Source organism: Sebastes umbrosus, chromosome 14 (assembly GCF_015220745.1).
Source record: "Sebastes umbrosus isolate fSebUmb1 chromosome 14, fSebUmb1.pri, whole genome shotgun sequence".
NCBI lineage: Eukaryota > Metazoa > Chordata > Actinopteri > Perciformes > Sebastidae > Sebastes > Sebastes umbrosus.
Genome location: NC_051282.1, coordinates 30,666,617 through 30,691,989, shown reverse-complemented (window position 1 = coordinate 30,691,989; position 25,373 = coordinate 30,666,617). Strand labels below are relative to the sequence as shown.

General features: G+C 42.5%; 1 protein-coding gene across 10 annotated transcripts in view; it reads left to right on the top strand.

Moving 5' to 3' along the window:
- Positions 1-25,373, top strand: part of cacna1ia (calcium voltage-gated channel subunit alpha1 Ia) — a 218,964-nt gene that overhangs the window by 46,310 nt on the left and 147,281 nt on the right. For 8 of the 10 annotated variants that reach the window (XM_037791666.1, XM_037791665.1, XM_037791662.1 and 5 more), the window contains one exon: positions 24,921-25,185. In XM_037791666.1, the coding sequence (XP_037647594.1) occupies positions 24,938-25,185 (248 nt within the window). In that variant the 5' untranslated portion in view covers positions 24,921-24,937. Of the gene's footprint in view, positions 1-7,282; positions 7,583-24,920; positions 25,186-25,373 lie in introns of those variants that run through there. The other 2 variants (XM_037791659.1, XM_037791660.1) reach the window with 2 other exon arrangements.

Here is a 25,373-nt window from a genome sequence, read left to right as displayed (position 1 = left end):
TGTAAATATTAAAATTATATTTTCCTGGAGGAATAACCTGGCACTCTTTCTCAGTTTTAATTCACAGTTAATTTTATGAATTTTTTCATTGGACTCCTTGTGCTGGTTAACTGACTTTATATGGTAGAGGTGGGAAAAAAATCGATTCACCTATGTATCACGAGTTTGAAATCAATTTTTTTAACGCCATAATCGATATATTTGCTTCATCTGAGTCTATGTGGAGATGGAAGGAAGTTACCGTTTTTATTGTTGTAGTCTGAGTAACGTGACGTCATATCCGTTCCGTATCCGTCAACCAAAACAAACCTCAGAGAGTCTAAAACATTGGAGGGTCGTCGTGGATACGACCTGCATCCTCCCATGTTAAATCCAGCGTGGTAAACACTACACATCCAGTAAAGGATGGAAACACTTTGGGTTTCACACATCGACAGGAAAAGCAGAGCTAGACAGAGCAGAGCTAAAGCTGCATGCTAACTCTGTCACGGATGGGAAACGTTATCGTAACGTTGCGGTCGAGCCGGCCGTCACTCCCGTCTCCGTGGTCAAACGGGCCGACGCTACGACTGTAGAGCACCCTGATACTGACATTTATGTTCTCTGCATTGAAACGGCCCCGATGGAGCTGACCATGGATGGATAAAGAGAACGGAGCTGACGGGAGAGCTAGAGACCACCTTGGAGAAGTTAGAGGAAGTAGACACGTGGTACTGTGTCCGCTTTTCAAAATAAAGTGTTAACAAAGGGAACTGTATCTTCAAAATACATCTATGGAAATCAGATTGATTGGATTATATTCAATAGAAGTATAAAACATTACATGTCCCTTATAAATTAAAAAGAAAATACCACTAATCTGTGAGGGAAATGTCTTTATTCTTTGATTTTTGGGTTGCTGGATAATAAATAGTTCCTGACAATGATCCTGATATATTTGACTTCAGGACATCTCTGACTACATACATGCTGAAAATCAAACATTTTTACTGGATTCATTTAGAGATTTTCCAAAGTAAAAGTCCCTAGAAGTGTATGATTCAACTTTTTCCTCCATAGTGTTAAAAAAGTTAACAAAAATCATAATATCGAATCACAATACATATCGAATCGGCACTAAAGTGTCGTGATAGTACAGAATCAGGAGTTTAGGTGAATCATCACATCATCCTATTAAATTAAGTCTTTAAATGAGGGGGTAAAACTGGGCTCAGATTCGTGAGCTTTGTCAGTGACATAACCCTTATTGAATATCTCAATAACTGAGGCCTCAAACATTCTGATAGTCCCTCAAGCTGTGCGCCATCCATCCTCCTTTCACAATCTCCTTCTGTCTCTTGTATCTGGAGTATTCTCTCTCTCCGTGATACGGCACACTGCCTTTGATCCGTCTCTCCCGTGCGTCCCTGGGATCCCTCTTCTCTCTCTCTCCCTCTTTCTCCTCCACCTCACTTTGACCTTCAGTCTCCTCCTGGAAGGCTACAGCTTCCCGCTGCCTACCTCTGCAAGAAGCTGAAAGAGATAACAACGCTGTGGATTTACCAGGATTAGCGTTTCGGCTGATTTACCTGCTTTAGCTAATTAGCAAGGTAATGTAAGTTTTGTGTCTGCAGGAGGAGATGGAGATGTTTTGTTCTGCATTATCAAAGCTGTGTGGCGGAAGAGAGAGAGAGAGAGAGAGAGAGAGAGAGAGAGAGAGAGAGAGATCCTGAACAGAAGGCTAATTATATTCTGGGATAGACGAATACCTGCGGCAGGTTTTGACTACGTGAGAAGTGACACCATTCCTTCATCTAGAAGAACCTCTTCAACACTTATTAACCTGACTTCACTATGTGTGGAAGCAGGTTAACACACAGTTTCCTCCATATACGGCAACATTGGTGTTTCAATGTAATTTATCATTTATGAACTGAACTAAAACACACACAGTCTGTTCCCTTCAAGTTTCATGAAACCATTTGAAAATGATTCCTGACTTTACCGTCATTCAGAAGCTGCAGCAGGTCCAGTTTTAGAGCTGATGGAGTGAAGGTACTTATATCATAAGACACTAGATACCTAAAGAATCCATTGGTCCAATCTCCAAATGTCAAAAGTTTTTGATCCCAAATCCCAGCATGTCTTTTTCTATGGTGTTCCTCAAGGTCCTGGTGTCTTAATGTGGTATTTTGGAGGGATTATTGATCATTTTGATCAATTCTCCGGTGGTAAAAAATGGTTAAATTTAGCACCAAATCTGTGTAACAAATGATATCAACCCCAAAAATTGCTGCAACAATTTATGAGACATTATAGAGCATGGGGATGGTGAATTTTTAATGGGAAAAATATTCAATAACTTCACTTTTATAAAGCGTAATACCACCAAAATGTCTCAATTAGTTTAATAAGTATAATCAGGAAGACCATTGATGTGTGAAGTAATTTTGGTGATACTACACTGTACATTACTGAAGTTATTTTATAGCTCTTTTCGGTGTTGAACTTTGTAGACGGTCCCTGACCACTCGTCTCACAGCCAACATAGAGACCGATGTTATGTGTCCAGCTCGGAGGACTAAAGGCTCGTTGTGATTAAAATGAGGTTGTAGCTCGTTGTCTACCTCACTACGGTTAGAAAGAGTCCTCGTTGGTGTTTTAACAACGTTTCGTTTATGAGTTATTGATCCGGGAAGTTTGAATCTGTCAATGTCTTTCCAACTTTACCGAAGTACGTCATCTAAAGGGGCTCCGTACATCAGCAATGCGTGGACTGATTGGAATGATTGGAAGAAGCTCTATGAAGTAACTCGTTCCCTCGATCCACATACACATCACATCACATCCATTAAATACGATACATCCTTCCATATAGAACTACAGAGCAAGGTAATAAGTATAAAAATAGATCTATCTCTTAAATATATATGAGATTACATTTAATCCCCGATCAAACGTCTCATTGTTAGCTAACACGCTAACATCCTTACAGCTGCCTGGGACATTGTGGTTAGATATTAATTAAACCAGTCGGTGTCGTGTGTTCTTGTTCGGCGGTCCGGAAGAGATGGATGACCACGCTATCGATCATCATCCAGATCTGCAAAATGAGTTTCTGGCCTTTTGACTTCCCTCATTACTGGACTTGGATAGAAATGAAGTGACGCTCGTATAAAGGAGCGCTTCGGTTTGTGAGTCATTTGTAACAAGACTACGTAAAGATTATTACTTTATAAATCACTGATGGTGATTAACTGGACGACGTTCTAGTCATGACAGAGACTGTGTACGTTTTAAAGAAAGGAGCCGAGGTGGACGCCTGCTGAGAGATGAATCACGGAGACTCACTGTTCTCTAGATTCTTAATTGAAAAGCAGAGAAAGATGAATAAGAGTTTTAATGAGGGAAGATGACAGTAGAGAGAGAGATGAAGTGAAATCAGGTGAAAGGTAGATCCACAGAGAGAGGATGTGAATAATTTAGTTGATGTAAATAAGAGTTTGGGGTCCAGATGGAGTATTAAAGTCATTGTGCTGCTGATGGGACTTCCCCGATCTTCCATCCACACCTGCGTGCCGCATTAACACTAATATGACCTCATCACTGAGGGTGGACAACCACATCACAGCCACTGAAATTAAAGATCAGCCAAGCAAAACCAGCATGTTTATCCAGCGGCGACAGGGCAGCATTTAGGTAGAAGATTCCAAAACATACAGATTAAAGTAAAGCATTTCTCCGTCATTCATTTTTTGAAATTTAATTTAAATAAATGTGTCATCAGATTGGTACAGGAACATTTCTGTTTGATATTAAAACAAGTCCTTTTGGGATAGTCTTGAGTCTTGAAAGCGACGGAGAAGGAGGAACATCGGAGCGAGGGGACGGAGACAATGAAATATTTAAGGACAACATGAGGAAGTGGACTGTGTGTGTCTCTGTCACAGAAAGACTAGATGTGATAGAAAGCTTTTTAGAGCAGTCTTCTTGTCTTTAGTGCTTTATGTGTTGTGTTTCTCTAATGAGGGATTATTCATGCTGAACATTCAGACTCTTCACCTCTGTTAGTGCCGTCTAACGCCGACTGGGATTAAACTGCACTAATTCAAATTATAGGAAAATATCACGTGTCACGTTATTGAGTTCAGAAAAAGCAAAAAATAATAATAATCAAAAGAAATAACCTAAATACAAAATATAAACCGAGATTAAAAATAAATAAATACATAAATACATAAATAAATAAATAAAACTGAGACTCACAAGAAGATTAAAACTATAAAAAAAACTATAAAAAGGCTTAAAAAGATTTTCGTAGAAAATATAGAAAATGTAAATATGCTTACCCATAATCCAGGAGTTTATTGCACAACAGTTGCTACAGACCGCTGAGAGAGAATATGCTGTGAACGACACCGTGTTTAAATTGTTTAAAGAATATTCTGTCTGCGTTAATTAAAGAATTCTTGAGTCTTGTGCACCAACTGGAGACAGAGACGGTCAATTTAGGATGGCAACTAATGATTATTTTCATTGTTGATTAATCCGATCAGTGTTTCCTAAAGCCCGAGATGACATCCTCGAGTGTCTTGTTTTATCCACAACTCAAAGATATTCAGTTTACTGTCACATTTAAGAAGCTGGAATCAGAAGTTTTACCTTTTTTTTCTTTAAAAATTGCTCAAACCGATGAATCGACTATCAAAATAGTTGGCAATTAATTTAAAAGTTGTGTAATCGAGTAATTGTTGCAGCTCTATTTGATTTAGATTAATTGTTTCAGTCATTTATTAAGTAAAAATGCCAAATATTTTCAGCTTCTAAAATGTGACAATTTTCTCATTTTGTCTGGTTTATATTAATGTTATATTGAATATCTTTCTAATTTGGACATTCTTTTATTATTATTTTTATTTTTATTTTTTTTACTTATGTTAAGTCATTGTAGTGTTCTGTTGACGTGTTCAAGGTGTCATCATGTGCATGATTGCACACGGTGACCGTGTACAGTATGTTTCCCTCGGCTCACTCCGCTGCTAAAGCTGCTGACAACACGCAGAGCCACTACGACCTCGGCCAAAGCAAGGAGACGAAATACAAACAGAAGCAAAGAGGGAGAGAAGAAGCAACAGCATAACAACTAAAAGTTCCCTTCTTCCTGTTCCATTGTCAGCTGCTCTCGTCTTTCTTTCCTCTCCTCTTTTTCTTGCTACCTCTCTCAGGCAGAGGTTCAAACCCCCCCCACACCCTCTCCCTACCCACTTCCACTCCGTTTGCACGTTCGCGTTGAGGGACCGCCATATCAATGCCGACTCAACCAGCTGCCCTTACTGACGACGTGCAACGCCGTTTAGTGTTCGTCATTGAACGCGCTCCAATCTAAGATATAGATATTTCATTTATTCTACTTTATTGTCATACAGACGTTATCAACTTAAAGTAAATAGATAGTATTTAGGATCAAATATACCCTTATGTAGTCTAGAAAACAGTAGACATGTTCATTAGATCGTAAATTGTTGTATATTTATACATTATACATTTATTATATCTTCAAATGTGCAATACTTATGATTTCTCTATTGATATGTACATTTCTATTCTAAAACGGGAGCAAAACGTAACTACATTTTCCCCCCGAGGATCAATAATGTATTTCTGATTCTGATATTTGTTTCGTTGCCGGAGAGAGGGAAGTTGGTCCCAAAGTGGCCGCTGTATCATTTCCCTTTACTTTAAAGAAGGAGCTTCATTGAGCTGTGAGTGGGACTACGAACAGAGAACAGTGAGTTCACTCCGTCATGGAGTGGGAGGTTGTAGGGACCGGACTGGAATTGGGTCTCAGTCTCTCCCTCTATTACTCCATCCCTCCTCCCTCTGCAGAGCGTTCAGGTCAAAGGCCGTCACCACCTGGTTGTTTCTGTCGTGCACCATTATTCCTTTTCTTGTCAGTCTGCTTGCGAACTACCCGCCGACTCTTTGGGTGAGAAAAATGCTGAGTATGCAGGATATTACTGTGTCGCTGCTTCGCCTTGACGAACACAACAACAGCAGCATTATACTATGAAGGACTGTTGGAGTCTTGAAGAAAGTGGTGCTTGAAGTCTTTTGTCCAGATGTGTCTGGAAGGGCGGGACTCAGAGAACAAATTGCAATTACAAATCCGTCTGCTACTTCAGCACCACGGACAGCGCCATGGCATTTTTTTAAGTAAGTCCAGAAGTGGCGTATCTTAAAGGGACTCTATGTAACTTTCAGAATTGCTGCTTAACAGCGACATCATTCACTAGATATTCTCAGAGCTACTACACTGACAATAAAAAATGATTTATATGTGTAATAAGTTACATACAGTCCCGTTTAAGTACGTAAGAATACGTGACAAATACATCAGCGTTGACTTCTGGTTTCACATTGGGCACAAACTGCCGTCTCATTGGTGAAACTCTGGTGGTTTTGGACCCACCCATCCACCCCGACCTCCTCCCTACACTTTGTTCGTCGCTCTTTATACTTCCTGGTTCACAGTTACGTGGATTATACAAGAATTGATTTTGAGAGATATTTATGAATTACAGTGCGTTACTTTTTGTACGTATAGCTATGATCGGTGTATGAGAACAGCCTGCATTACCAAAGCAACACAGACACAAAACACATGCTGTGACCTTCTCATCTCTGCCTTGTTTCTCTCTGGAGAGGAGGACAGCACTTGACACTTCATGGCCATTTCATGCTCAGCTCAGTCCAGCTCTCTTCTCCATTCCACCATCTCTCTCTGTCTCTCTCTCTCTCTCTCTCTCTCTCTCTCTCTCTCTCTCTTATCGGAGGGCTTCCACTCAAAATGCAAAGAAATGGTCGAACAAGAAGGTTAGCGCATTTTAATGAAAGTCTCTCCATTCTGTCCATTTTTCTCTCAGCTTGATCCCCTATCTGTGTTTCAGTTTTCCTCCTGATCCCTTCTTTATATTCATGGTTCTCCAGGAGCCCATTCAGCTCTCCTCCTCCCTGTCTCCTCTAGCTTCCTCCCTTCATCCACCCCCCCTCCCCTTCTCCTCTCCCTTGACATGTGAGTATGCACTCAAGTGGCGTCACAATCCTTTATCTTTACGAGCGGCCTTCTCTTTGTGTGTTTGTATGAGTGTGTGGATGGTGGTGGTGGGGGGTGCAGGCGAGCTGCAAATGCTCCAAGAGCCATATTTAAATCTCATTTCACACTGCTGAGGGTGAAAAGACCTGACACAGCACTCTGTGAGAAAAGGAGGAGAGGAAGAGAAAGAGAGAGGAAGAGTGTGAGAGATGGGAGGGGGAATGATGGCAACGACAGCGCTGAGAGTGGAGGAGGAGAGCGAGGGACACGACGTGGGAGAGGAAGAGAATAATGGCTGTTGGCATTAAGCTACCTACAGTATGGAGAAAGGAGCGAAGAATGAGTGGCTAAAAAAGGGAAGAAGAGGAGGATATAGAGAGGACAAAAAGAGAGCAGAATAGCATCACAGGAGGGAAGGAAGTTTTTGACGGTTTTCTCGCTGTCAGCAAGCGGCAGATTTTTGTTTCCAAAATTACATCTCTCCACCTCACTCCCTCCTCGTTTCTCCAGGTGAAGCTCCTTCTCTTCCACTTCCCACAGCCCCACCTCCTCCTCCTCCTCCTCCTCTTTCCCCTCATCTTGCACAATGTGCATGTTTATGCAAATGAGGTAATTAGGAAGCTGCTCGGCTTCCTCGGAGCTCTAAGGTTTGAGGAGAGGTGTGAAGAGGGAAAAGAGAAGAGAGGTGGACGGATGAGGATTCAGGCTCTTTGGTGTTGAAACAATGCTTGGCTGTGAATCAGCATCAGCATCAGCATCAGCATCAGCACTACACATCCATATATTAGCACACATTCCCTTTACTGTATGTTTCTGTGTGTACGTGAGTGAATGAGAAGAAGCCACAGTTTTCCTGAAACACCTCAGCTCTCTCTGTTTTTCTCTTTTCCTCCTCATCTCCTACCTTCTCTCTGTCTCCCTCGCTCACAGCCTTCCCTCTTGCTACGTTGTCTTCCTCTGTTTCTGTCTCTCATGTCTCTCTGTTGCTCGCCTCAGTTGACTCTCCCCCAAGTTTTTTCGCCCTCTAACTCATTCTTCTTCTTTCATACGTTTTTTCCTGTACATTTTGCTCATGGCTCCCCCCCCTCTCTAACCTCACACAAGTCTCTCTCTATATTTTCCATCCCCCTTCTGTCTGTTTCACCTTCCTTCCTTCCTTCCTTCTCCATCTCTTGCTTGCAGGATAATGTGATGTGATGCCTTTCAAATCGCTGGTCATAAAAAGTTAGCCTTTGAGCTTTTCTCTCAGTCTGCTTGTCTTGTTTTTCATCCTAGCTGTCTCCTTCTCTTGCTCCAGATTGGACTGGAGTTATATCAGATACATGCTCTGCGTAGAGAGCAAACACACAAACTCATACATGCAAGCTAGGGCTGCACAATTAACATAATATTATTCGCGATTTTGGCTTTCCACAATTAAATGAACATGCTCCGCGCTTCCTAAACTAACAGCTAGAGATGAACCGTCAATCAGTCTCATATATCCGCTCACACACACATGTGCAGCCGCCAAATTATGTTTTTACAACAGCACACAGCGGCACAGTCAGTAACGTCACACACACACACAACTTTGGTGTGGAAGTTCTTCAGTGTGAGTGAAGCTATATTATCATTTTGCCCATAATCATGCAGCCCTAATGCAAGCATACTCATAAACAAACATAATGAGACCCCGACGTGCAAATATACACCAATCAGCCACAACATTATGACCACCTGCCTAATATTGAGTAGGTCCCCCTTTTGCCGCCAAACCAGCCCTGACCCGTTGAGGCGTGGACTCCACTAGACCTCTGAAGGCCTGCTGTGGTATCTGGCACCAAGCCGTCAGTAGCAGATCCTTTAAGTCCTGGAAGTGTTCGGACTTGTTTGTCCAGCTCATTCCACAGATGCTCCATTGGATTGAGATCTGGAGAATTTGGAGGTCGAGTCGAAACCTCCATCTCGTTGTTGTCCGCATGAGACCGGGCCACCTTCTTCCATTGCTCCGTGGTCCAGTTCTGATGCTCACGTGCTCATTTTGGTGCTTTTGGCGGTGGACACGGGTCAGCACGGGGCACCCTGACTGGTCTGCAGCAACAAACTGCTCCTCACTGTGTGTTCTGACACCCTTGTATCGGAACCAGCATGAACTGTTTCAGCAGTTTGAGCTCCAGTAGCTCTTCTATTGGATCAGACAACACGGGCCAGCCTTCGCTCCCCATGTGCATCAATGAGCCTCGGGTCTGACCCTGTCGCCGTTTCACCGGTTCTCCTTCCTAGGACCACTGCAGACCGGGAACATCCCACAAGAGCTGCAGTTCTGGAGATGCTCTGACCCGGTCGTCTAGCCAGCACTATTTGGCCTTCGTCAAAGTCGGTCACATCCTTATGCTGGCCTATTTTTTCTGCTTCCAACACAAAGTTCAAAATGTTCAATTGCTGTCTAATATATCCCCCCCCCCACTGCCAGGTGCCATGGTAACCAGATAGTCCATGTTATTCACTTCACCTGTCAGTGGTCTTCATGTTATGGCTGATCAGTGTAAATAGACATGGACATGCACTCACATACGTGCGCCATCAAGGCAGCTCTCATTTATCAGGCTTGATATGAAGGCTTTGTCGATGCCTCTTTATCTCATGCTACACAAAACTCCACACATAAAAACATGCATACACACGCACGTCACCTCGCGCCATTTCTTCCCTGAGTTTTCAAACTTTGGATGGCAGCTTCCTGTCAGGGCATGAAAGCAACGGGGAAAGAGATTTCTAAAAGGAGAGGAAGAGACGGTGAAGAGACAGGGGTGGAGGAGATAAGGAGCGCTGACAGATGTTCGACTCAACGCTTTTTGCCCCGCGGAGGAGAAAAAAGAGGAATGGATCTGTCGTCGCTTCTCCTCCTCCTCCATCACTTCCTCTTCCCTCTTCCCTCCGCTCTCTGTTCCTCTCCTCCCCTTCTCGTTCCCCCTCGTAAAAGCCCCACGTTAAACAGAATCGACTTCGTTCCTTTTGATCTTAAGGCGACGACGCTTTTAGGTAACTTTAAATAGAATCCGACAGAATAGAGCAGAATAGAGTTGCAGCCCCAAAAATAAAAAAAAGGCTACAAGAAGTAAGTCTGAGTTAAACTTCAAGCGAGGGGGGCTGAAGGCTTCACACTTAAACTAAATCACAAAGCCTCTCGAACGCAGTCGCACAGCCTCTGTCGCCTTTTAAATTAGGAGGATAATGGTGCTTCTAGCCAATTAAGGAGCACCTGTGACAATGATAGCACCCACTGTCCTCATTACTGTTACTTACTAGCTACCTGGTGTGAGAGTGTGTGAAGATAAAGCACAGAATCTGATGGAAGGCAGGATCTCTCTCACACACCAAACACACATGCCCTCAGACAAACCGCCAACATCATACGCACACCTGCAGCCGTGCAGCAGCCTGTCCCTAATGTGAATTGATCGTCCTCGGTCGCCGCCCCCCGCCACTGTCAGTGTAGTCAGCAAAGAACAGACAACTGCTTGGTCTGGTTTGGAGCCCGGAAACACACACACACTCTCTCGCCAAAGCTGACAGGCTGCGGTAGAAGCACTCGCACGTCAGCCTCCAAGATTGACCGTTTGTTTTACTTGGCACGCCTACAAGTATGAGCACACACACACACACACACACACACACACACACACACAAACGGGCAGCCTGAGGGAAATGCATGTCATTTATCAGGGTGAAAGAATGACAGCGAGGGCTCTAATAGTAAATCATTGGCAGCATTATTGGACCTCCCCTCCCTCGCCAGTATGGATTTGTGTTGGGAAGCTGGGGGAGCCTGTTATAAATCAGTCAATAACACGCAGGAGTGTGTGCACACAAACTTCCACTAACCCCCCCACATCACTTAGGCTGATACACACCAACACATCAGAGATGGTAATAAATGTGGTGATAACCAGCTTGTGACAGCAGTTGAGTTTTTCTTGTATGGATTACCCGCGGTGTCAGCTCTGCTTCCTGTCCTCTGCAGTCCTCTTCACACGTTATCATGAATCATGGTAAATGCAATATGGAGACAGAAAGAAAAAAAAACACATTACATTGTTGTGTCTAAAAAATGCTTAAAGCAGCACTGGATAGAAATGGAGAAAATATGATTTAAAAAAAAAAAGTTTTTTATTAAAACAGTCACTATATCCTGACAGTAGTGCATGAGACAGGTAACCTATAAATAAATCATGTGCCTCGGTGTCCTCCGGTGTCCTCCGGTGCTCCTAACAGCATCTGCAGGATTTCACAGACCGGAGGAAAACAACCATCAGAGATGATTCTGAAAACATCTGAGGAGAGAAATAGGCATTACAGTAACAGAATATTGATTCATATTTGATCAGCGCTGCCTAGTTTGACCGTTTGGTCGGAGTTTGCGAGTGATTGACATTTCTACCCACTGCAGCTTTACGTTGTCCTCTTACAGCGTTCATTTGGGTCTTTTCTTACCTGACAGCATATAGAAAAAAATCTATTTCAGTTTTTTTTACTTTACTCCCATGATGCTTTGCCTCACGGTAACCCGTCTGCTCTCCAGCTGGCTACCTGAGGCTTGAAATCATGACAGGAAAACAAGTCATTTTCTCTGAAAGAAAAACAAACGGGCACGGGGAAAGCACCTGTGGTTGAAGCCGCCCTCAGGTGGATTGATAATGCCTGATCGGTCACTCAATGCCCCACGCAAAGTGAAACTCTGCCTCTGATCCTCAACCGGCTCTGCTCCACCGCGGCGCCGGCAGCCGTATGACGCCGTTCATCTGCATGCACCGCCTGCGCTGTGGTGACACAGAGTTGGCTGAAAACGGCAATGTGGATGGTGATCTGCATGAGAAATAACGTGACGTTTATAGTGATCAATTTGACCCGGACAGATGTGATCACTATAAGAGGTTTCCACTGTAGAAGTAGTATGAAACAAATAGTAAAATGTGGAAATGAAACGTGAGATCAGCAGGTTACAGCATCGTTGTATATCTTGTATTATACAGCACTACTATATTCCTTAATAGAGCTGTTTGTGGTGTTTAGTCAACGTCTAGCCTCCTTACTCTCTGTGCAGCGAGCCGTGATCCAATTTGTAGGTCCTAGCCTCCACTCGCTTCTCTCCAGCTCATTTCCCAGCCTGTCTGTCTTCTCGCCACCCGATGAATTCATATTAATACACCTGAACTTCAGCATGACCCAAACTCTGAAAGCTGTTAGCATGATGCTAAAACTAATAGTTCTGAGCCCCTTTCACAGTGCCAAGTATTGTATTAGCATCATGTCACACAACAGAGGCCTCGTGCTGACTTAAAGACGCAAAGACGTGCTTGATATCCGCTCAAACCGTGCGTGCACGAGGATCGTCTCGGCCGCTTGTGCAAAAGCTAATACTGTTAAAACAGATTAGTCTGATGGGGGCCGCTGCTCCAGTATAATCGACTGGCAGCCACTAAAGATGATTTCTGACACAGAGCTCAGTATCCTCTTCATCATAGAACGGGAGAGACAGTGTGACTGAGAGAGAGAGAGAATTAAAGAAGAGGAGGAGGACGTAGAGCGGTGGAAGAGCTGCAGAGAGAAATGGAAAGGGGCAACGGAGGGAGGAAGAAGATGAGATAAAGTGGAGGGAGAGAGGATGGATAGAAGTCGAGACCGATTACTGAACTGAAATGGAAACTAATTCCAAAAGGAGGATGTAAGATTAAAGAAGGAGCAAAGCTAATCTTTCATCCATTGCTCCGATCAAAAAAGAATTGCCAAAAACTCATATTCGAGAACATACGCAGTACAGTAACCAGTAGTCATTTCCATTCAAAACTAAAACAAAAGGGAAGGGATGTTTACTTCATACAGCTATTTACACCTAGTAATAGAAGTAGTAATATAAAGAGCGACAAAGTCCATGCAAGGAGTCGGCCAGGATGAGGTGAATGGGACAAACTCAGGACTTTCACCCCATCTAATTTTCACTTAGTTGACTTCTTTTCTGTTATTTAAATTTTTAGTGGCAGGTTAGGTTTAGGCATCAAAACTGCTTGGTTATGTTTAAAGGAACTGTTTGTAACTTCTTACACGTATAAATCAATCTGGGTCGGTGTCCCATGCGCGCTCGCGTGTGCCTACGCTGTTCAAACTCAGACTCCAACACAAACTACACGGAAGCACCAAAAACGAAAAGTTCTATCTAGTGAAGCCCGTCTTTCAAAACAGTGTTAGCTCTTCATGCTTCAGCCTCCCGGCCGCGGCCAGAAGACACAGGGGAGACCGTAGCTTTGGTCTCCAGGGCCGGAGTCTCTGCTGTACTCTGCTCCTCTGCTTGCCTTTAGTCACACACCGCGCTTGTTCTCACTCGCTCTCTCGCTCCACCTCTCACGTGCATGCACGCACACTACACACTGCAGAAGAGAAACGTTATTGTCTCCGACCAAAACTCCGGTGTCTCCCCTGTTCCCTCCGGCCGCGGTCAGGAGGCTGAGGCAGGAAAAGCCAACACTAGGATCAGCATTGATTCATGGAGAGACCTTCGTCTGGTCAGCTAACATTACTGCCAAGCAGCTGAAATATAGAGTGATATTGTGCTTTTAGCTGACGTGTGTCTCCTCACTGTGTTGAGCGATGCTCGTTCATGTCTATGTAGAGCGAGCACAAGCGCGAGCAACAGGACGCTGACTTTAGTTGACATAACGGCCACAGGTGTCGCTGTTAACAAACATTTCTGATTCTTACAAACAGTCCCTTTAAGAAAAATATATTAAAATAGTGTTGTTGGCTACTGAAACCTGGGTGCTAAACTGCTAATAGCATCTGCCTTATTATTATTAATACATATATATTGTGATAGTTATCGACTTTGATAAATATAAAAAAAACATATCAGGATAATATGTTTGGCCATATCGTCCAGTTCCCCAGATTAACAACTCCTTCTCTTGCTAAATGTTCACTACCATTCTGACTAACCTCTGTGCCGGGAGCAGTTTTATATGAAGTTGAATCATAAATGTTGAATCATGTCGGTTGATTCTCAGTGATAACAGCAGAGGATCAACACCCAACCGGGAGTCATTTGATTCAGAGCAGTATAAAAATATTACTTAACACATCTTTACATTTCACCAGCCTGATGATGATACAGATTTATTACTAATTTTAACTACAGTACATATTCACACGTTATAATTACCTCCCTGGAACTGATAAATGTGACAACCTGTGATTTCAGTGTGGGCCAATGAAGTGGTATATTCACAGCTGTTATAGGGTGAAATCTGCCCACTCGGCTGATCTGTGATCCATAACAAATGTCTGGCCCAAATTATCCGGCTATTCTGCCGAGTCAGGATAACGCCGCTGGAAGCAGGAGATGGGTCTGACACCCATTATGTCACCTAGCAGCTGAAATAGCTTTAAGTGTGTGTCTGTGGCTGCAGGTTAACAACCCGTCTCTCTGCAGCAGAGCTATTTTAACCAATTTCACGACAGAAATTTAAACTATGCCAAATTTGACACGAGCACAGAACGCTGAATGTAACACGCCATGCAATACTGTGGTGTTGGCGATGCAGTATTTCCTGGCTGTAGAACTGGTATAAAGCTCTGTTGTTTTGAGGACAAGTCAAATGTATTTATAGAGTTTAGGAATGTCAACCGATACTTTGGTACCAAGTGGATGCCAAAATTCAAGACTAACGGTGTCCCGTCATCCCGGGGACGATGGAAAATGTGTCTTGAAGCAGTAACCTCACTACTGAAGCCTATTTATCCCTGATAATGCTACACTGTGAACTAGGGATGCTAATTTTGAAAAATGTTCTTAACCGATAACCGACCCTCGTTAACCGATTATTAACCGTTAACCGACAAGATTAGTGCCTCGCATGCAGCGGTGCACCAGCTGTAGTGTATGAGCACAACAGACAACTGAGACCCCAGTTCACCGTCCGGGAGCGTTAATTTAACAGGCAGCCACTTTCCCAGTAAAAGTCTCCACCGCACATTTAGTTTAGTTTAGCAGGTTGTCAGCTGTGTGTTTGCCGGCGTAACGACACTCTGTCTGTCCGGATTACAGTTTATTTGTCGGTGAATAAATGCTACGAGGCTACAAGTCCTCCGCTTAAGCGAGCTATAGACGGGAGCCGACTTCCTGTATCTGTAACGCCGCTTAAGGTGGACCAGCTTTTCTCCTTAAACTGACGAGTTCTTCTCAGCTTTTTAATTAATTATTAACATTTTTTTTAACCGTTTTAAACAATAGTGTTAATCGGTTAAAATGCTAAATGTCAGTTAAACGGTTAATTATTAACATCACTACATTGAACATCATTCTGATATCGTATATTAAGCAAGTCTCTTTACAGAGAAAGATCAATAAAGAAGGAAATGATGTTCATTAAATCTGCTGCAAATTTTACCTAATTTTGGAGGCATAAAGTTAGGCCGGGCCTGGATTACTTATTTTGTCTTGTTATATGAAGCAAAGTGGCACGACGTCTCTCAGAAGTTGCCTTCTTCTTCTTCTTTATTCCTCTGTAAGCCAATGAAGAACAAACAGCATGATTTATAAGAGGATTTTGGAGAGCTCAGCTTCGCTCATTTAAGTCTTTACTGTAGTTTTCAGTGGATTGTTTTGGAATTTCCCTAAAAACATTTGGCATTAACATACTTTCATCTTCAGTTCAGCTCTATTTAACTTTATCTTCTAATAATTATCATCTCATTTGTTGCTGAAATTCACCGGCAAATTGCCACTGAGCTCCAATGTCTGCGGCTGCCACCCTCTGATTGCAGCTAAAATCTGACATATACCGTGAAGCTTTTAAATGACTGAAGCTCGTGCCCGCTGCCCTGCGACAGCCTGTCACAGATAGTGTTGATGCAGCATGTTCGCCGCCTCCTTTACTTTCTCAGGAGAAATATTCTAGGTGTTCTGCTCCAGCAACAACGGCCGAGCCCGACGGTTACACTGATTTAGTGTTTTCTTCCTCCTTTCTCCTTTTGATCAGGGAGGCACCGATCCGACTTTTTCAGCCCCGAGTACTGATGTGATACTAGTGTTTAATTAATAATCTGTAAGCATCGCTGTGTGGAAGTGACTGGGATCATTCTTTAATGTGTAAGGAAACATCAGGCTGGACTTAAACATTGCTTTCCTAACTTTGTAAAACAAAATGTAACAAATAAATACATAAATGTAAATTTACTGAATTATATATTATTAAAATATAAATCGTACACCAGTAACTTGGTAAAAAGTATATAATGTATATAATGTAAATTATACCTGAATGATATGAGGAAAATCTGCAATGTGTGATATTATTGTTGAATATTGCGATGACAATATAACTTGCGATAAATAAACAAATGTATAATAAACAAGTGTGCATATAATTGAGTATTTTAAATACAACTAGGCTTAATGTTGTTTCTAGAGCAGCAACAGTAATGTTTACAACAGCAAAGTCACCATATAACCTCATTAATATCTCACTGGAAACAATCTATAATGTTGATAAAATAAATCATATTCCGGTAATCATCCCTGAATAAAATGATTTTTCGTATTTATCGTGGCTCAGGCAGTCTTTTTGCGATGTGTTTATTGCACATATTCATATCGCAATGACGATGGAAATACGATTCATCAGTCAGCACTAATGTTTATAGCATATACACATAGAATTGAATTGAATAGATCGGCCCCCATTGTCACCGATACTCGATCAGGTATCGCTTTCCTCTCCAGTTGTTTCCATGTCAGCCCGCTCTGTTTGATGTCCGTGTCGAGGTCTTCGCGTCTCTGAACCGTAGAGGAGGATTGGTTTGATGTTGGAGTTGAAGAGTCTGAGCTTTGTCCGCCGGGTGATTTCTTTGGAGCTCCAGATGTTCTGAAGTTGTATGAATGAAGCCCTTGCCTTTCTGGCTCTGACATCTGCATCCGTTCCGCCCTGCTTATCGATGACACTGCCGAGGTATGTTAAGGCTTCTACTTCTTCAAGTGCTGCTCCCTCCAAGGTCACTGAGTCTTCGCTGGTTGAGTTGACCTTGAGGACTTTAGTTTTCCCTTCATAGATGTTGAGGATGGATTTGTGATGATGTGTCTGCCAGTATTCTTGTCTTTTCTTTCATCTGTTGTCGACTGTGAGACAGCAAAGCCAGGTCATCAGCAAAGTCTAAGTCGTCTAGCTGTGTTGTGAGTGTCCACTGGATCCCGTTTCTCCTCTGTACTGTTGTGGTTTTCATCGATAGCCAGGAGGAAGAGGAAAGGGGACTTTATTAAGGGTTATTCTAAGTAAAGCACGCGGGTCCTTGTTGTGCGGTGCTGTGAAGACATAAAGACAGTGAAAATGGCACAACTGAAGAGAAAACAATGATGCACAATTGATAACAAACGATGAACTTCAACTGCAAGGCAGTGATTATTTAGAGCTGTTGTCCGTGAACTAAAGGTGTTTCATCATGTCTCAAAGTCCATTTATGTTGACACATTTAAATGTGACGGTGGCACTAAAGTAGACATATGAAGGCTCACTTGGCAAAGTAAAGTTGTTGAGTGGGAATTATGTTTTTCTCTATTATGAGAGTCACATTTATCACATTTTAGAAGGCTATTTTATAGTGCTGTCAAAAGGCCAGGCTGCTTCATAAATACATTATTATCCCTCTCATTGAATATATTCAATAGCCTCAGTTAACAAAGTAATGTGTTGTTTTGATCACTCAGCAATAGGTGTCAAGACCGGTTTGTCTCGGGTCACCGGATGGAGCACATAGCTGACGAGACAGCGAGTGTGTGTGTGTGTGTGTGTGTGTGCGTGCGTGCGTGTAGACTAAGTTGTGTTCTCCAGGGATCCCTGCCCTGAAGTGATTCTAATAGCATTAGCCACTGTCTGTGTCTGGATGCTCCAATGGTGCATTATGTTTCACACACATCTGGGACAGTACCAATCATCAGGGATCTGCTCCGTGTTTTCTCATGCTCAATGTTCTTCAGGCCAGTGTGTGTGTGTGTGCGTGTGCGTGTGTGTGTATGTGTGTGTGTGTATGTGTGTGTGTTCTCAAGTGATAATATTGTGCTTCCTCCGCTGTGTTTTGACACAGTGAGAGAAAGAATTTAAGAGACGTTAAGACCGGGCGCTGCGTTAAGTCGGTGTGACAGTCAGATCCCCGGCTGTCTGTGGGTGCTGTGCTGGGCTCAGCATTGTCTCAAATCACCTGACACACACACACACACACACACACACGTACAGTACGCATCATGCACACTTTCCAACCCGGCTGTATTTTTTTGCTGAAGAAAAATGAAAAACCTGCTGCAACTTTTCCACACCAATCTTTATAACTTCTGCAACTCCTAATGCAACATAACAGAGGAGGCACTTTTTAATAACTTTCCCCCGTAGCAGCGGGGAGGATTATGTGCTACGATATGTCAAATATGGTATCGCCTCTTTTCGCAGTAGATTTTGGGGGCTGCCTTCCAAAGCAACACAACTGGCTTTAGTGGGAGATATTACACTGTGTGCCTTAAACTATAGAAATCACTAAAGTAATGCTAATAGATGCCGTTTTCTTTCTAGAATATGTGTCATGTTAGCCGGCAAGGACCAACAGATATCTATCAGTGTGGTGCGTGGTAAAAAAAGAAATAAGGATGAGGAAATAAAGATGCCACATACAAATGTACCTACAGTATGTACAGTAAGTCTACTGGTTTGCAGCAAGTTGCTTGCAAATGTTCGTATATAAGCTATCATGACATTATGGCAACAGGTTTTCCACCCACATGCTGCACGCACATTAGGGATAGACCGATACCCGAGTACCGATCCGATACCAGTGTTAAATGAATGAGCTGTATGCCTCACTGTGTGGAAGTGACTGGGATCATTCTTTTAAGGAAACATCAAACTTGACTTAAACATTACTTTCTTATCTTTGTAAATCAAAATGTAACAAGTAAATACATAGATATGCATTTACTGAATTGTTATTTATTATTAAATTAATAAATTTTACACCAGGATCTAGGTAACAAATCTTCAAAATGAACAGGAAATATAAACCTTTTTAATGCACCAACAAATTGGTCAAAACTTAAACATGAATTGAAATTCTAGTATAAAATGTATATTGTATATAAACATAGAATAGAATTGAATAGATTGGCCCCATTGTCAGCGATACCCGGTATCGGTATCGGTGCATCCCTGGCGTGCATCCTCACTTGTGTGTAAAAGGAAAGCCCGTCTACAGTAAGCTATGACCACGCTGAAACTGAAGCAGCTAAATAGAATTCAGCCATCTTTAATTTTATTATTTTTAAACATGCTCTTTTCCTACTGTGACACATCAAAATGATCTCAGTTTAAAAAGGTCTCCTGCTCATACCAATACTGCCCGAGTTCATCAGGTCAAAGACATATTCATATTCATTTCACCTGGTCAGCCAGTGACATTTTAAAGAGGACACGTCATGAAAAACTCACTTTTTCAGTGCTTGTGTTCATACATTTGGGTATCTGGAGTGCCTGATGAAGTAGGTCTGAACAATTTTGAAAAAAACATCTAATTATTTTGATGGATATTGCAATTTCGATATGATTTGCAATATTAGAGGGAATGATGAATTTACATCATTGTTCTCATTTTCATTGAAAAGTGATTTTCGCAGGGATCTGTACTAAATAAAGATGTTTTCTTAAGTCTATAGAATATATTTGGGGCCAGGACATCTCTGCAGCACCACAATATTTCATATAAAATGATATTTTGACACAAATTTTGCACCCCCTGCGATTTGAAAATTGCAGTATTGCAATTTGCGATGTAATTTTGATTGATCGTGCAGCCCTACTACCAACCCTCAAAGTGTGAAATACGTTTGTTTGTGGACTGTCTAGATCAGAAAACATGTGATTCAACGAGCCATTCAGATCTGGTTCCCCTTCCTATGTCACATATAGAATATATCGTCCACGGTTCGTGAACTACATTTGCAAAGGTGCAAGCCAATCAGAGCAGACTGGGCTTTTTCAGGAGGAGGGCGGTCTCAAAGGGACAGGCGCTAAAACGGAGCGTTTCAGACAGACGGTGAATCCAGGTATATTCAGACAGACAGTATGAGGAAAATAAAGTGTTTTCTGAACATTAAAACATGTAAACATGTTCTAGTAGAAACCCAGAATACACGTCTAAACTTATAAATGAGCATGATGTGTCCCCTTTAATTAAAACAAGGACAGCAGCAAGGACTGATTTTAGCTTTAAAGAACCTTCTTTCTTGAAAGTACTATCGTTGTGAACACGCATCGCTCGCAGGCATCAATAACAGATTGGAGAAACTGGAAGCTCACATAATTTCTTGTTTTAAGCCTCCAATTCCTTATCTGGAGCCTTCACTTTTGAGCTCATTCAGTGACTCACTGAGATTTTGTAGTCATTACTTGTATCCCCTGGGTATCATACATCAGATTTTTGATCTCTGTGTAAACAGCCAGCGAGGACTGAAAACACACTGCTTCTTTTATATATATACATTCAAATTGGCAGTATGAAATGATTAAAATGAAGAATGTGTTGCCCAAACCCCTCATGGATCCACACAGTATGTTTTTCGCTGTTGTTTTTCCATCCAGCCTCTTCCCGTGTCTGTCTCAGACTGTCGCAGTGAGTGTGTGTGGGAGGGGGAAAGCAAGTTTTTTCCATGGCTCATCACAGCCTTTAGCTCATAGTGCGGCTAAATGGGTGACTGTATATCCGCTACCCCAATTAAGGGTGTTAATGTGTGAGAGTGTGTATGTTGAGGAAGTGTGAATGTGTTCATTATGTGTGTGTGTCGGTGCTAACACAGCAGTGGGGGCCCTGTCTCTCTCTCTCTCTCTCTCTCTCTCTCTCTCTGTTTCTCTGTGACACTCATGCATTCATCAGTCTTCATCACAAAAAAGACATTTAGAGGAAGCCTTCCCAGCGTGCAGGAATGTTGTGAAAAGAGAAAAGGAGCAGCGATAGTTAGATGAAAGGATCTTATGAAGAAGCTCTGTACGGAATAGAGAGGATATCTATGATTGAGGAATTGCCTCCACACAGCTCTCAACATGGCGACGGCTGAGCCGGCGGCAAGCAGCTAACGGTGCTAACAGCGCTAACAGTGCAAACAACGGCAACAGAGCTGACAGAGCTAACTGTGTTAACCTGCGGGAGGAACAGGAGGGTGGGAGCTATACGCTACCGCGAAGACGCCATCGGTCGGAACGGCGTTATCAGCGATAACCGCCATATGAGTGAAGTGCAGTGCGGTGGCGATTAGCTATCCAGTGGGGCTCATACAGTAAACATGGCTACGCTTCGTCTGAAATCACACACCATACTCTACATCCCCAATATGTGTACTAACGTTTAACATACTTTTGTGTGAATATGAGTATGCATCCTTTCGGACGCACTGAGCAGTAATTTACGTCGTCACGTCATGAGAGCTTCCTTGCAGGTTGGAGACGTGTAACCATGGCAACCCGTGGCCAACCTCATGGGACCAAAAACTGGACTGAATCAAAGTCTGAATTAAAATAAATATATATTAAGCCAAGCAAAAGTAGAATCTTATACTTATACAGTTAAATTGAAGCGTTATTAATGTTACAGAGCCGTCGTGACGACAACGTCCATTACGAACGTTGTCGTCACTACTGTATTGCATTGTGGGATATTTATGCCGCCGTAGTGGCGTAACATTGTATTCTGTAATATTTCACTAGAAATATTCACATACTATTGGTTTCATACTAAGGTTTCGGACATACTAAAATATCTCACATAAAGTTTTAGCGTACTAAATAGCGTGTTAGTGTGGAATTTCGGACGCAACGGTGGACTCATCATCATAATTTAGAGCCAGAGTATGCGCAGTAGTGATCGGGGGGGGCTGAAGCCACAGTATCGAGGTCCCTGAGTGTGATAAGAACTACCTAAAATGACAGAAACCATCTTTGGGAGGTGTACTTTGACTTTTTAGTTTGGCCCATGTCCCGTCCGCTAACATGGAGGGGGCAGGCTTTATGAGCTATACCGCAGCCAGCCACCAGGGGGCGATCCAGACGTTTTGGCTTCACTTTTGGGGAGCTGCCATGTCGTCCAACTTTATATCCAGTCTACGGCACTAACAACAACACCACATTACTGCTCTATATCTTTACATAGCATATAGGTGTTTGCTGCTACATTAATGCTCTGAATATCATATAGAGCACCTTTAATATGCAAACAAATTTGAGCCATTTTTGAACTGTCTTCACTAAACACAGACAAAACCACAGAATCCACAGAACACTCTCCTTCCAACCATTTCTGCAAAGCTGTCTCCTGCTTAATTGTAGTCGACCATAATAGCATCAGGGTCTCTCTAAGAAGCTTTGTCATGGGAAATAAAACACAGCAGAGTAAGAATAAACTTCCTGCCTCCACAGGAACCAGCTGTTGCCATGGTAAAGCCAATTCAAAAGGCCACTTTTGGAAAGGCAAATCAATTTGTATTTGTATGTCCTGCGGTAATAAATGGACATATACTAACAGATGATTATTACTAGGCAGAGAGAGAGTTCATGTTTCGGTGTACCGTCGGTGTGTGACAGGTGACTTTTCTAATGTTTTTGATACCTCCACCTGGTTTGAACATGTCGTCAGAGGATTAGCTCCGGAGCTGTGAGAGACGCCGGCCACTAAATCACCACCACTGTCCTATTTTCTTAGCTTGTAATGAATAGCCTTTAATGTCATTACCCTATAAAAACAAAGTCTTCTCTCCCACCGGCACTTAATCCTACTGTAGGATTTACTGCAAGCAAACACATTTACTCATACAGTAGACACGCACACATGCACATAAAGGAAATCACGCCCACGCATGCACGCTTGTACTTATCTTGTTGCACAGATATGCAAATACAGTAGTGACACTAAAGATGAACATCCACACTTGATCATGCTGCTGTCTCAAGCATTCACCTAATGTTACTTCTATGTGTGCAAGCAGTGATATACTGTCTGTGTGTTTGTGTGTGTGGGGGGGGAGGTATGTGTGTAAGACTGTGCATATGTCCAGCTCTGCACATGTCCAGCCTCTCGCTTGGCTCCCTGCCGCTTGCTGGCCGCCTCCTTTGGCTGCCAGTTAAAAGCAAGAGGACCACCAAGTCTAATATGTTATTATGCATTCACTCAGGCTCCGGCTGCTAATGGTTGACTCGCTCGCTCGCTGGCTCGCCGGCGTGATGAGCCAAATTGAATAAAGTTTCTGTCATTCTATATTTCTTTGCTCCTTTTTCTTCTTCTTATATTAGTCCTCTGTTTGCCTCTGAATCCTTGAAACAACATGTGGACACGACACCACTCCTTTTCTAAACTCAAACTGCAGTATTTGATCATGATCTGATGCTCTGGAAGCCAAATGATTCTGTAGTATTGTGTGTCTGTTGTCGTAAACATGTGTAAAACCGTTTTAACCCTTAGAAGGAGTATCTTCAAATGCTTCATATCCCTCTCTGTACAACCTACAATGCTGTTGTTCTGATGTATTTTAGGATGTCTTCTGTAACACTTTGGCCAGAGGCAACAGAAAAAAATCCTTTAGGCTAATTGTGTATTTATTGATTTTCACTGTCACTGTTCACTGCTTAAATCTTTTTTTCATAAAATGTTACTAAATAAACACACAACATATTGATTCAAAAGATTATAAATAAAATATATTTTAACACTCCATATGTTATTTGAACTATGCACATTTCTTTAGTTTTTCAGACTGAGTGTGTGATTATAGTTTCCTTATGTTCCGCACGTAAAGCAATGTAATGACGTCATTACAACATGATGACACAACAGATTCTGCTGCAAAAATAATGATTCCAGTTAATATTATTTATATTTTAGATCGATTTAAACAGCATCATGCAAACAACGATCTCCCACGGCCATTATGGGGCAATACTCCGGCGCCACCGCGCATTTCACCATGTTTTGTACCTCACGTAATGTAACGCCATGACATTATCACGATCGTACAATATGAACGCAAAATCGCCTTATAGCTCTCCGCTGCAAAAAGAATGAATGCTCTAGCTATTATGGTTTTTATTTTAGACCAATTTAAACAGGATCATAAACAACAATGTCCCTCAGCCGCCCACGGGAGGTCCGTTAAATACACAGGTATGTGTAATAATGCACATTGGATCATGCAAAGACACATTTGTGTGTGTGTGTGTGTGTGTGTGTGTGTGTGTGTGCTATATCCACCGATAAAAGTGAATCCATTCCTGAGCTAAGTGGTAAGAGATGGAAAGCCATTTCCTCTCCCACAACACTGTGATGGAGCTAAATGAATCGTCAATGAATGTGCAATGACTGTTGACATTGATTTACTCTCCGCTGTCGTATCCCTCTGTGTGTGTTTGATTGCGAGAGGTGATTGTTATCAGTAAGCGATGCATTCTGTTATGCAGACAACGAGTGAGTTTACGATAAGAGCGTTTGCTTTGCTTTGGCGGGGCAAAGAGACGGCGGATAGAGACTAATGGGCCTTTTGGTGCTTTGAAAACAACAAGCATTAAACATCTGTGAGTTGTGAGCTGATGTTATGACGTTTAGTGGTCTACCAGAAGACGGCCTGTCCAATCAAACTTTCATGACATAAACCAGTTTAATTGCTGCAGTGCAAAATGCTGCATGTTAATTAAATCAAAGCAGTCATTTTTTTGTTATCTAAAGTCTCTCTGAGATCTGTAGCGTGTCAAACAACGTGATAATCATTTTCTCTAATCGTCGACTTGTGTTTGTCTTTCAGATCTCGGCTGGGTCGCCATGACGAGCGAGGAGTGTCCTGTGCCGCTGGGGAGCATTTCCTCAGCAGGGCCAGGGCTGAGCGAGGAATACGGCTCGGCGCAGGACGATGACATCATCGAGGAAGTGGGACTGGGTGACGACGTCAGCGTTGGCAGCGACCTGAGCGCCCTTGTGTTGCCCTTCCCGGAGCTGGCGCCCGTGGTCTTCTTCTGCCTCAAGCAGACCACCTGTCCTCGCAACTGGTGCATCCGTATGGTGTTGAGCCCATATCCTTTCACTCACTGGTGGAACCTTAACGATAACCTTTACTTTATCACTTAACCTTCATCACTCTCTGACCCCAAAATGATTCACCTGTCGTGCGTATCAGCTCCAAGTGTGTGTTCAGTTTCAAAGATGAAGCTCATGCTGCATTTTCACCGTGGTTAACCTCGTTTTTAACCTCCTCTGTTCA